The sequence below is a fragment of the Gobio gobio genome (genome assembly GCF_949357685.1).
Source record: "Gobio gobio genome assembly, chromosome: 19".
Taxonomy (NCBI): Eukaryota; Metazoa; Chordata; class Actinopteri; order Cypriniformes; family Gobionidae; genus Gobio; species Gobio gobio.
Genome location: NC_137112.1, coordinates 23,699,176 through 23,711,292, shown reverse-complemented (window position 1 = coordinate 23,711,292; position 12,117 = coordinate 23,699,176). Strand labels below are relative to the sequence as shown.

At 38.1% G+C, this 12,117-nt stretch overlaps 1 protein-coding gene across 1 annotated transcript in view; it reads left to right on the top strand.

Annotated features, from left to right (window-relative positions):
• The first annotated feature begins 9,991 nt into the window (after positions 1 to 9,991).
• The window catches only part of wdr18 (WD repeat domain 18), a 141,844-nt gene continuing 139,718 nt past the window's right edge, over positions 9,992 to 12,117 (top strand). Inside the window, exon 1 of the mRNA XM_079845075.1 lies at positions 9,992 to 10,217. Coding sequence (XP_079701201.1) covers positions 10,008 to 10,217 — 210 coding nt within the window. The 5' untranslated portion in view covers positions 9,992 to 10,007. The remainder of the gene's footprint in view (positions 10,218 to 12,117) is intronic.

The window sequence follows — 12,117 nt, the reverse complement described above, 5'->3', positions numbered from 1 at the left end:
CTGCAGCTTTAAGAACATTCACATCATGGAAAAAAATAAATCTGTAAGTTTGACTATTGTAACTCACCTGCTCCCACCAAATAAGTTTCTTAAAGAAGTTTATGCTCCCCAAAGCTGGATTTATTTGATAAAAAATACAGTAAAAACAGTAATATTGGGATTATAATTACAATACTACTACAATTTTAAACCCTTTTTTTTTTCAATTTTAATTTCTATTTAGAAATCTTTGATTTCTATTTTGAAACAAAGCGTTGACTTGACAAAGCAAGAACTTAATCATGGACAAACTCACTAACTGTGGTATAAGGAACAATACTAGACAAGGGAATAAAGAAACATGAGGGCTATATATACACACACAAGGACTAGTGATTAAACAAGACTGAGGTCATTACCATTGAAGATCCATCACAAGATCCATCTGACCTGTTGACAGACGTGTTATATACTAGATTCATAAAGCTTTTTGGAATGGCATTTAAAACACGCTCAAATTGTTTACGTTCACATTATAAATTATATTTAGTACAAAAATCTCTAAAAGTTAACAGACTTCCATCTTTATCCATTAAAGGTCCCATGGCATGAAAACCTCATAAAATGAAAATTTTCAACATTAATATGAGTTCCCCTAGCCTGAATATTGTCCCCAAGTGGATAGAAATGTTGATCGGTGTAAACCGAGTTCTGGCTGTCTCTCTCTGCCCTTGAGAAAATGACAGGCCAGACTAGCCAATCCTGAAGTCTCCTGTTATGAAGTCAAAACAGGAATGGTTACCTCCCTTTCCTCTGCCCAGAGAATTTGGCACGCCCATGCAAACGCTATATTTGTTTGTCCTCGAGAGATCATGGCTTTTAAACGAGCGTAGCATGCCAGTTGCTCAGTGTTTGGATGTACAAATGAAAACAGAAGCCTTTTTTCAGTTCCTTCTGATCTGTGATCAGTGATTTCTTACGTGTTGCTAATTATTTATAATTCGTGCACACGCAGCGGCTTCTCTCTCTCCCGACAAAACGGTGTTTTCGTGTTTTCTATCTTGTGAGTCAGTAGCCACGTTTACATGCGCACTTTTTTGTCATTCCGATTAAAATCATTCAGATTGAAAGATTCGGTGGACTGTTTACATGAGACGTTATCTAATCCGATCTGGTGTTTACATGTGCTGACTTTCAGTAGGAATCATTTTGTGACATGCGCACAGTTTGTCTGCCGCCTCAGATTCGTAACGTTAGTATCGTGAATCAATAGTTCTGTGTTGGTAATTTTTATATTCATTTATTTTTCTGTGGCCGGACATGCAGTAGTTTAACCTAATTTATGTCCTATACAATGGCTATTTCAACATCTGTGAATGAAAAGCATTCAAGACGTGTTCAGCATCATTACTAATAACGTACTAAACATAGATATTTCAGATGATTAAGTTAAGATACCATAATCACAAAGGTATAAATATTAACAAAAGTAATTAAAGTAGACTGTGGGTAATGTTACTTAACCAATTTGAAGCAGTTGTTGAACTTTTTTGTATATCTAACTTACGAGAAACAGAGAAATGTCGGCACGTCCTAGCTCCAGCAGCTTGAATGTTCCCCGTTGAAATGACAACTCTCAACGGCCACCAGGACTTACAGTTACAGGTATATAAAAGCTATTATTAGCCTATTTGTCGTAAGTGTGAAGAATCACCTCAGAAAATTATTCTGTCAGGCGCAGTTGAAGCCTCGGACAAATGCTGTCAAGATGAGATGCTGTAGCCAGGCTATGTCTGTGTCATTATTCCAACATCATGTTCATAACATGTTACGAAATAAAAAGTTTAATACCTCAGAAAAATGAACTTTCCTCTCTTGTCAACCTGGTGTGAGCGCGGCGCACGCTCTTCAGTTGAGGAGGCGCGCGCTGTATATCACGTCACAGAAAGACGTGCACTCAAAGTAATCGGATCAGATCGTTTACATGGTGGAATTTTTCGTTTGATCGGTTCATGAAAAGGTTTATCCCACCCCTCTCAAACCGATTACAATTTCATTCGGTTTGGCCTTTTTTTATTCCGATTGAGGTGTTTATATGGAGCATTTTCATTCGGATTGGACTTTTAAACCGATTACATTGCTCCATGTAAACGCACCTAGTGTTTTTGTACGTCCTCGTCGCGTCTATCTGTTCTAAAATGTGCATACAGTCGTTTCTGCTCAACATCAGCAGAGTAACATCTTTAGAGATAAACCTCACGCACGCCGAAGCTCGGGCTGCACTGGCCGGTCGGCCTTCAACATCACCGACCCCCAGTACTGCATCTGGCCCACAGCGGAGGCGCCAAGCAGACGGGGGGTAAGCGTGAGCATATCCGGGCTAGCCAGCCTAGCCCCACAATAAACTGGATTACATTCGATTACTGCTGTTGTATCTTTGTTTGCGCTGTGTACTCAATGCGCGTCACTGACACTTTTCATATGATAGGAACATATCTAAAAAATAATGCTATAATCAACACTTACTAGTCGTAACTCGTTCATCTAGACAGCTGTAATGGTACATTGCGTGTGTTACAAAGTTGGTAATAAGATTGAAGACGGACTCGGTGTGACTGGGACTCATGTTTATTCAGAACTCTCAGATACAAACACAATAAACTCGCGCTGACAGCGCTATCATAACTCAGTAGTTACTATAAATAACTTTGTTAGCAATCGCTCCGTCTCTGGTACATTAGTGATGTCCGGTTCGCAAACTAATTATTCTTTTGAACTGGTTCTTTTTAGTGAACCGAATCAGTTCACCAAATCGGACTGAATCGTTCTAAACGGTTCGCGTCTGCAGTCAGCGCTGATTTACTAAAGTTACTAACTTTCTGACATGAGTGACAGCCCCTCTGACTAGAAATAAACTAATAACCTGAAGTATATGCTAGTAACTACAACAGTTCACTGAACTGAGACGAGCTGAGAACTGATGTGAAGTGAACTCAGGTCCATCCTTCTCTCTGGCAGCAGGCTCGTGCCTGCTCGTGCCTGGTAGACCTCGTTAAACCACGCCCCCTCCGTTCATTTCAAATGCAAAGATGTCAGCCAATCACAACAGTGGGCGTTTTTACTGAAGTCTCACAGCAGACACGCCTCTTGAAACAGGGCATTCAGCCAGAGGGCAAACATCAGTATTGAAAAAATGCCTTTTATTTCTAAATTATGACGTTTTATGATGTAAAAATCATACTAACAATATAAGAACACCTCAGGAAACATTATAAAATAATAGAAAAATGCCATGCCATGGGACCTTTAAATGAAGAACTGACCAGACACCTAGTCAAGCCATTCAAGAATGCATAGAGACTTGTATCTAGATAAAATAAATCTGTCTATATGGGAGTTCTAAACGGCTTATTTACGTTTTACTGCTGGAAGCACTGCCATTTTTCTGCTTCCACATGAGGTGCAACGGTCATGTGGTACAAGCCGTAAAAGAAAATTCCCAGCCTAAAAGCTATAATTACGAGCTCTACGAGGACGTGAACACTTTTTACAAGCTAGAATCTCAAAATTAACTCTTAAAATTAACAAGAAAACCTTTGTTATATGTACTTAAATATTTGAGTTCACTCAACATTCTTTACTTAAAAATATATGTAACATGCAAGTATGAGCAAGTTGTGTTAACTTAACATTACTTAGTAGATTCTATCATGTTACATATATTTTTAAGTAAAGAATGTTGAGTGAACTCAAATATTTAAGTACATATAACAAAGGTTTTCTTGTAAATTTTAAGTAAAATTATTCCAAGTTGGGTTTACTTAAAAAGTGTGATGCAAAAATGGTGCAAATATATTTTAAGTAAATCCAAGTCATGTGAAACTGAAGCTTTTCTATCACACAATATATTCAAATAGAAACAATATTCACAATATTGTCTGATGAAATATGTCTGATGAAATGCAGGCTTGATGAGAGGAAGTGACATTAAGAAGAAAAAACATTAAGAAGTCATAATTATAAGAAAATCTGATTCATGTAATAGTAAAAACAACACCAAAAAAGAGCTGTTCTTTTAATTTGTTTACATCCCGTGTGCCATAGTTGTTAAATAAAATCTACAAACCATCACAATCATCTGAAATCTATATTGCTACTTCCGTAAAGTCTATCAAGCTAATCTCAATATCATCTTCCTCTGCGGTGTTGTATTTGTGCCGTTTGCACTGATACCATCAGCCATGACAGACAAAAGTGAGTATAGGCAAACTTACTTTCAGTCAGACTGACAGAAACAACAAGCAACAGAACAGCCACTCTCATCCCCATCGCTTATAGTGTTCGGATATGCGACTACACTCACGTTCTTGTGGACTTTGTCATCAGTCGCTGCACAGTACTGTTACAATTCAAAGTTCACATCTAGCCAAGTACAGCCCCTTCAAGATAATACACTGCAAAACATTTTTAAAAACACTTAAATCCACAACTCAATTAATGAAATATTCAATTTTAAAATCTTAATTTATTTACACTCTATAATTTGTTAAGAATAAAAGTTACAGGCTGATCCAAGTTCATCACAGTAACTCATAATGTAAGTGTCATATAGTTTTGGTTTTGTTTCATGTTCATGCCATTATTGTTTCCTGGTTTGTCATGTGATTTCCTTGCCCTTATGTTATTCTGGGCTGCGTTCTGCCAAGACAAAACATTACAAAGCATTTTTTAAAAGGAAACAGTGGTGAGTTGAACACCCTGTTCTGATGAGGCCAGAGGTGGACAAAGTACACAACTCTATTACTTGAGTAAAAGTAAAAGTACTACTGGTCAAATATTACTCCGTTACAAGTGAAAGTTCTAAAAACTGATTTTTACTTAAGTAAAAGTACATAAGTATTTGTTTTTAAAAGTACTTAAGTATTAAAAGTAAATTTCATTTTTTATGTCAATGCATTATTTTATTATTGTTGCATTGTTGTATAAATGCACATTATGCCATCATGTTGGTTTAAGCCAGTCAGTGATGCTCCATCCGACATGCTAGCATACGACTACCTTAAACTCATTTCTTTACATTTAGAGTGTCCGTATAGAGTGTTGTAACTTTAAGTATTGAAATTTTCAATTTCTTGTATAAAAGTTACAAAGCTCTTTACAAAGCTGCTGTCACTTTACGGCTGAATGCATGGACCCTATACTCTGATACGCATCCGATATTCTCCCAACTGTTTACTCTTCTCTTTCTCCCAGACATCTACATTTTTGAAAATTTTATGAGACATGCATCAAAGTGTATGCCAACTAAACTAATCTTTTGAGAAAACTGAAACATACATTTTAAGTATAGCCATGGGTGCACACACTGTGCCGAGGAACCGTCGTCTTCCATTTTGCCATAAACTGATCAGTGTTTAAAAAATGTTGGCAAACTTCACATGACCCTACAAGAGTGATTACTGATAGGCTGTCTGCAAAAAAAAAAAAAAAAAAAAAAAAACTTTTAAAGAAGACAAAAATCATCCACTGACTTTTAAAGCTGCTACAGAAACGACTTTCGACTTTGAGGACCTTGATAGAAATGTAGTGGAGTAAAAAGTAGGATATTTGTCTTTCAAATGTAGTGAAGTTAAAGTAAAAGTATCCCTAAAAAACAATACTCCAGTAAAGTACAGATACTCAAAAAGTGTACTTAAGTACAGTACTCAAGTAAATGTACTTAGTTACTGTCCACCTCTGGATGAGGCAAGAGTTGCAACTATGGCAGCTGAGAAGGCCATGCTTTGTGTTCTTTTTGAAGAATTTTCGGAGCCTGATGAAATTGGTATGAATATGCTTAACTAAAAATACGCTCGATGTTACAGTCACTGCCCTTGCTGTCCAGAATAAAAGAGAACATCCCAATCGAGTGAAGGGATTTGTGGAAACTGTGGTTCCTAATTATTGTGATACAACATTTGTCTCGCAATTTAGGATGAAAGGACAAACATGTCTTCTAATATCTTCAATTGTTGCGTATACCGAGCTGCAGCGGACACATTTGTAAATGAGTTTACTTGGACCCATTGTGCGAGCAGTCTCTATAATACCGCGTGGTTTATATACATGTTGCTGACATTTTTAAAACACCCCACACCAAACAAAACATGTTGCGCACCGGTTTGAGCTTGAATGTGCATAGATATACGTAATAAAGGCTAGATGTCTCGTGCGCGCTGCTGGCCAATAGAAGTCGACGTCCGCACCTGGCGGCCATCTTGTCACAGTCAGCTCGCTCACTCGTAACATTGTGTTTTAATGGTGCATGTACTTTTTAAATAACCATAACTTGCTAAATTTTCCACCAATTTTCAAACTGTTTAGTTTGTTATAAACGCCAGAGATGTAGTTAAGACACTGCATACTTATGAATAATTATTCATAATTTGTTCAAGCATCGTGAATTATAGCCACGTTAATAACGTTTGTAAGAAACCAAACCATTTGTAAATCCGTCAAGATTTCAGCAAGATAAGAGTATTTGTGTTCGTGCAGATCACTCGCCTTACATCAGGTACCACAGAGCCCGCCAGAAAGCTTGCCTGTGACAAGATGGCCGCCGGTGATGACGTTAGAGACTCCGCCGTAAGACTTCTAGCCTTTATTATGTATATCTATGTGAATGTGACCCTGCCATGTGCTCCCCTTTGTCATGTGATTCCCTGGTTATGTTTTCATTGATTCATTGGTGATTGTTCACAGGTGTGTCTTGCTTAGTTATTGCCCCGATGTTTCCACTGTCCCTTGTCAAGTATTGGCTGTGTCTGAAACCTGGAAAATGCTGCCTTCGGGGGACACATTTCAAGGAAGGAGGGCATCAAGGCATGTCCAAATATAATGTTAGCTCCACTTCCTCTCTCCTGAGATACCTTCATCTGATTGAGTTTTGAAGGCAGCATAAATGTATCCTTCGCTGCCTTTGATATCCCACAATCCTGTGCATTCCATTCTGTGACAGGTGAGCTAGAAAAAAAAAGATGTTGCCCGAAAGTTGCGTTTGCAACATTTTCCACTTCTGATGTCATTTCTAGCGAGAAATTCCAGTAGTAATTAAATATTTGTTTAGTTATCACCAAAGCTCTCTCTATTTTATCATAGATCAATAAACTGTTACGCTACCTCAGAAGTCTGTCCGAAATATGGGGGATTGTTTAGTCAGTAATTCAAGAAGGTCCATATTTTAAAGCTCTTTCCACCTTGTACTCCACCTTAAAATTAACATATAGTTCTTGTAATTGTTTAACTATAGCATTTGTTACAATAAGGTGTTTTTTTTTTTTTTTTTTACAAAGCAAGACCATTGATGGCTCCTCGTTACCATGCAGGCCAATGTCAACTTTTTTCTTTCTTTCTTTTAATCTATAGCATCTGTTATGAAAAATAGCAACATGGGTAGAAAATATAGCTACAACATGCCTGTACATCTTTAGAGAAAAATCTATTCCCTTAACGAAATGTGTTGCAAATTGGACGTGAAAATGATCACTGCGTCGGGCTGAAACTAGCAAAAAACACTTGTGTCGCGCCTGGCGTCGCATTGCATCGGGTGTATGATAGGGCCATGGGTGTTATACTGTGATGATTAAGTGTTCCCTTAAATTTTTTTTTGCGCAGTGTATAAAGACTTTGGTACAGTTCCTGATGTTAGTCCGGTAATTCTGCAAATGGAACAGCAGCATCACTCAGCTCGCTCTGGCAACTCCGGTTATCTCTGTATATTTAGGCTACAATGATATAACGAATTATGTTATAAAACACAACCCTGCCTCTTAAAAAAAATCTAAAAGGTAAGCTCAGTCCGCTTTTACAGCCTCATTGTGCTCATTGCTGTGCTCTTATAAACTATTCTAATTCAAACGTTCAGGGAAAATGTTTTGAGATAAAAAATATGAACGCCCTTTGATGGGAAGTTCGGAAATAACTTTGATACCCAAATTCTCTGGATGGGCGTCCCATAAACTTTAAACATGGTGGCGGGGTGAACTGCCTGTCAGGTATGATTTATTAGTTTTTTCCACCAAAACAGCTAGATCGTCTTGTCATTAATGTAGTGCATATTTACATATACGAGTAATCATTCGAAGCGTATTGTATATTTTGTATTTATTCACAGTGAAAATAACCTGCATTTGACCGAAATTACGGAATCGGCAGAAATCTGGATAGCATCGTAAATGTTTATATGGTTGTCAGTGCATGCGACACTCCATATCATTTTGGTTTTAATGAGATTTTCCCAATAAATAGGTAAGAATAACCTGGTGTCCTCCATGATTCCTGTGCATTCCAACAACAAAGAATTTGAATGCAAAAAGCTTGTAATCACAACTTCTGAAGTGGAAATTATGAAATTTCCGATAGCACGTGAAGGCAGCATAAATATGGCGCTGATATCTTGAGGCTCAAGTGTGCGCAGTAGTGGGCGCGAAGTGGAGCCGCGATATCAAGGTACGAAAACAATACAAGGTACAAATAAAGGCACAAAGTGTTGTAATGGTTCAGGCAATGCGTATTGATTATCTTCACTAAGGTGACCAGATTTCTGAAATGGAAACCGGGGACATTTCCTTTTGAGTGGTCAAAATATCGCTAAAAATCACAATTTGTTATTATCCATTAATTAAAATTAAAATATGTTTTTTGTTGTCTTTGTTGTTGTGGGCTCCCTATATTATTATTAACATTAATAATTATTATGATTTAGTTTGATTATTAAGATTTTTGGTCTGGTTTTAATACAATTCACCGCACCCGCAAAAAACAAAACAAAACAAAACAAAAATCAAACAGCTAATAGTAACCATTGTAAATCATAAGCCGTTCAAAACAATATTATAACTTGACTCAAAAACACATTACAAAAATAAAACAACATACATATGATATGATGAATAAAACTATTTAAAAAATATAATTTTTTTACCTCAAATGTTTTGTTACGTTTGTGCTTGAAAATAACTCTTACTATCTTTAATTGTTCTTGTATTTTTCCATTTTAGGCTTATTTTAAATGTGTTTGAGTATGTGTAATGTGTATTCAGCACATGTATTTGTTGCAAGTGTAATTTTTTTTTTTTACATTTATTTATATAGTTCAGATGTGTGTTCAGATGTCACTGCGTTGTGACTGTGGAACTTTTGGGGACAAAACAATACCGCACCTTGTTGAGGCTTTGTTATAAAGCACATGCAAACAGTATTACTTTAATTTAACATGAATAGTTAGTATGTTACTACCTTGACAGCAAAAACGATGTTTCTTTCGATATTTGTCGATAATGGCGCTCTGTTCTCCGTTACGTTCTTCATGAAGTAGTAGCTGCTCGCGCGCAACCAAGTAGAGTCAGCTTATCGCACAGCGCCATCTGCTGGTGAAAATAATCACTAGCTCCTATAACCAGCAGGCTATGCAAATGTTGGGCTTTTTTGCAATATATATGCGGGTTGTTTTGAACGAGCTGTAAAAAGGGGACATCTCCAGTTGGGGACAGAACACCCAAAAAGAAAAAAAGAAAAAAAAGGTACAAAAAAAATAAAAAAAACCTGGGACGTCTGGTCACACTGCATGCATATTTAACCAAACGATCACCAGCCTCTTTTTCCGTTTACGTTTGGTTGCCTGCTATACCTCTGTTTTGCTCCATGGGTTCTGTTTACAAATGAAAACCAAATGAGAATGAAATTCCCAACAAAATCATCAATAACCCGGAAACTGATTCCATTTTTACATCCTCGTTTCATTTGCATGCTCCATTTTCCTTAACACACACATCCTTGAAAACTTTTCAAGAACGTACTTGTACTTAACTATGTAAATACTTTATTACACTTGAGTCAGACAACGGCAAAAAATCTCCTTTCACTAACGACATTTAGGACTTTGCCTTTGACAAAACAGCAATACCCAGAGTCCTTTACTTTATCGGAAATGACGTTGTAAAGACCCGCCCTCGTCGCCTTCCAAAATAATCGCGCTTTGTCTATCCAACATGGCGGCGCCCGCAGAGATAGTTCTATCCGCAGATTCAGCGGGTCAGATGTTTAACTGTGCAGTTTTCGACCCTCATTCCGGAGCAGAGTTCTTGTCCTATCGCGGGGGTAACACCTCGTCCAGGTCTTTAACAGTTTTGAACGGAGAATACATATTAGGAGCTCAACTCTGCAAGAACTTCATAAACGTGTGGGAGATCCAGAGAAAGGTGGGTAGAGCTGAAGTTTATACTAAAAATAAAAATCACTGGCAGACTCGAATAAGTAACAAAAGCAGAATCTTTCAGAACAAGTGTTCTTAAGTGTAAATTTTAAAAAGAGCTGTGTGTGTGTGTAACAACGTGTTAATGAACATCTGACATGTCAAGCCGGGTTGCCAAGTCTTAACAACAAAACAGCCCAATTGATAATAAAAAATCAAAATCACCAATTAATGCATCAATCACTGCCAAAAGTAGCCCAAACCTCATTCCGCAAAACAGGCAGTAATGACACTAACATTTTAGATGCCAAGACAAGTAATTTTAATCAGTAAAAAAAGAACAAATAATCAAATACAAGCAATAGCATAAATAAATACAGTAGAACAAAGATACTAACTTTAAACCAGACTTCATTCGCCCCAATGGAAAGCGTATGGACACTGTCTGAATCGTTCCCTATCCCCTATATAGTGCACTGTGCCATTCACCATGTAGAAAATAGTAAATGTGTGAACAAAATCCGGGAAAAAAGGCATTTGGGGGGTAAAATATGTGTTATTTTGGCAGGGCTGGCAGCTAAAAATCGCATTCCTGGGTCTGTATATCACATAATTGGGATCGCTTCAACCCGCGGACATGGCAACACAGTGCAGTTGAGTTCTGTTGACATTTGATAACTAACGTTATGCGTCGCTCCGTTGCTCTGATTGGTTGTAGGTCTATCCAATTGAGGTCTTTCCTGGTTCGGTTGAAACACGCCCCATAATCACAGCCCAATGGAGCGGTACCAGACTCATATTATGACTAGAATTGAGTATGACGACGTCAGGCTATAAAGCTGCATCTTCATCGTCTATTTATAATGTAGGGGGTGGGACTCTTTAGATTCTAGAGAGCATTTGATTGGACAGAAAATCTGATAAGAAGCTGAAGTGCAGAGTGATGTCATCAAAATCACCCCTGCCATCGTTAATAACTTGTAAAGTCCCTGTAAAGGCAATTCTGAGATTTGTTTCTAAACACATTATAAATGTTAGAAATGTATTGCTGAAACATATTACAAAGACTGTGAACTATGTAGTACTGAATTCAGAAGTTAGACCGTTAAACAGTTTTTCACCGTTGCTGTGGTCAGGATTTTCTGGGCGGGGCTAAAACGGTGGCTCGATGACGCACTGGAGCCACCGAGCCTGGCTCCTCCCCTAACACGATCATAACTAGAGCACATTCGCATCAGTTCGATCGCGAGTTACTGTTAGTACTGTTAGTTACTATAGTCAACAACTTACATAACCGCTTACAAAGCAAAAACGATGAAGAGGTGGATTAATTTTGTGAACAGCAACCTTGATGGAGAGCTGAGGATCATCACCGACACCTGCCTCTGCAGTGACTTTACACCGGATCGTTTTACAAACTTTCACCGGAGACAACTGGGATTCACTGATAATCCGCTGCAGAACCGACTATCCCCCGCCCAGGCCTTCATCCTCCTGTCTCGCCGACATCTGGTGCGTCGTGATCATAGACGCTCGTGATCAGTGAGTGTTGTCTTGTGTGCTACTGCCGCTTTCCCGCGAGTGGGCGCGGTTTCGGCGCCGACAGCGGACACACCCCCAGCGTTTGAGAGCAGAGAATGCTGCTCATTTTTTCAGGTTTTTGATAAGCTATTTTATGTACTTCCCGGATTTTTTTATGATTCAAATTTGGCTGGGTGGTTAATAACACATTTATCTGTGGTGTGAGGAACTCAGAACACATGTTTAGTTTTGACTTTACAGGGACTTTAAAGTCCCAGTGAACCGGAAGTTGCAACTGACTTTATTTCAGTGCTGTGACGTATTTCCAAGTGAAACGGAATATTGAATAGAGGGCAGGGTTTTACTTCAGCGCTCCTCCTCTCCAT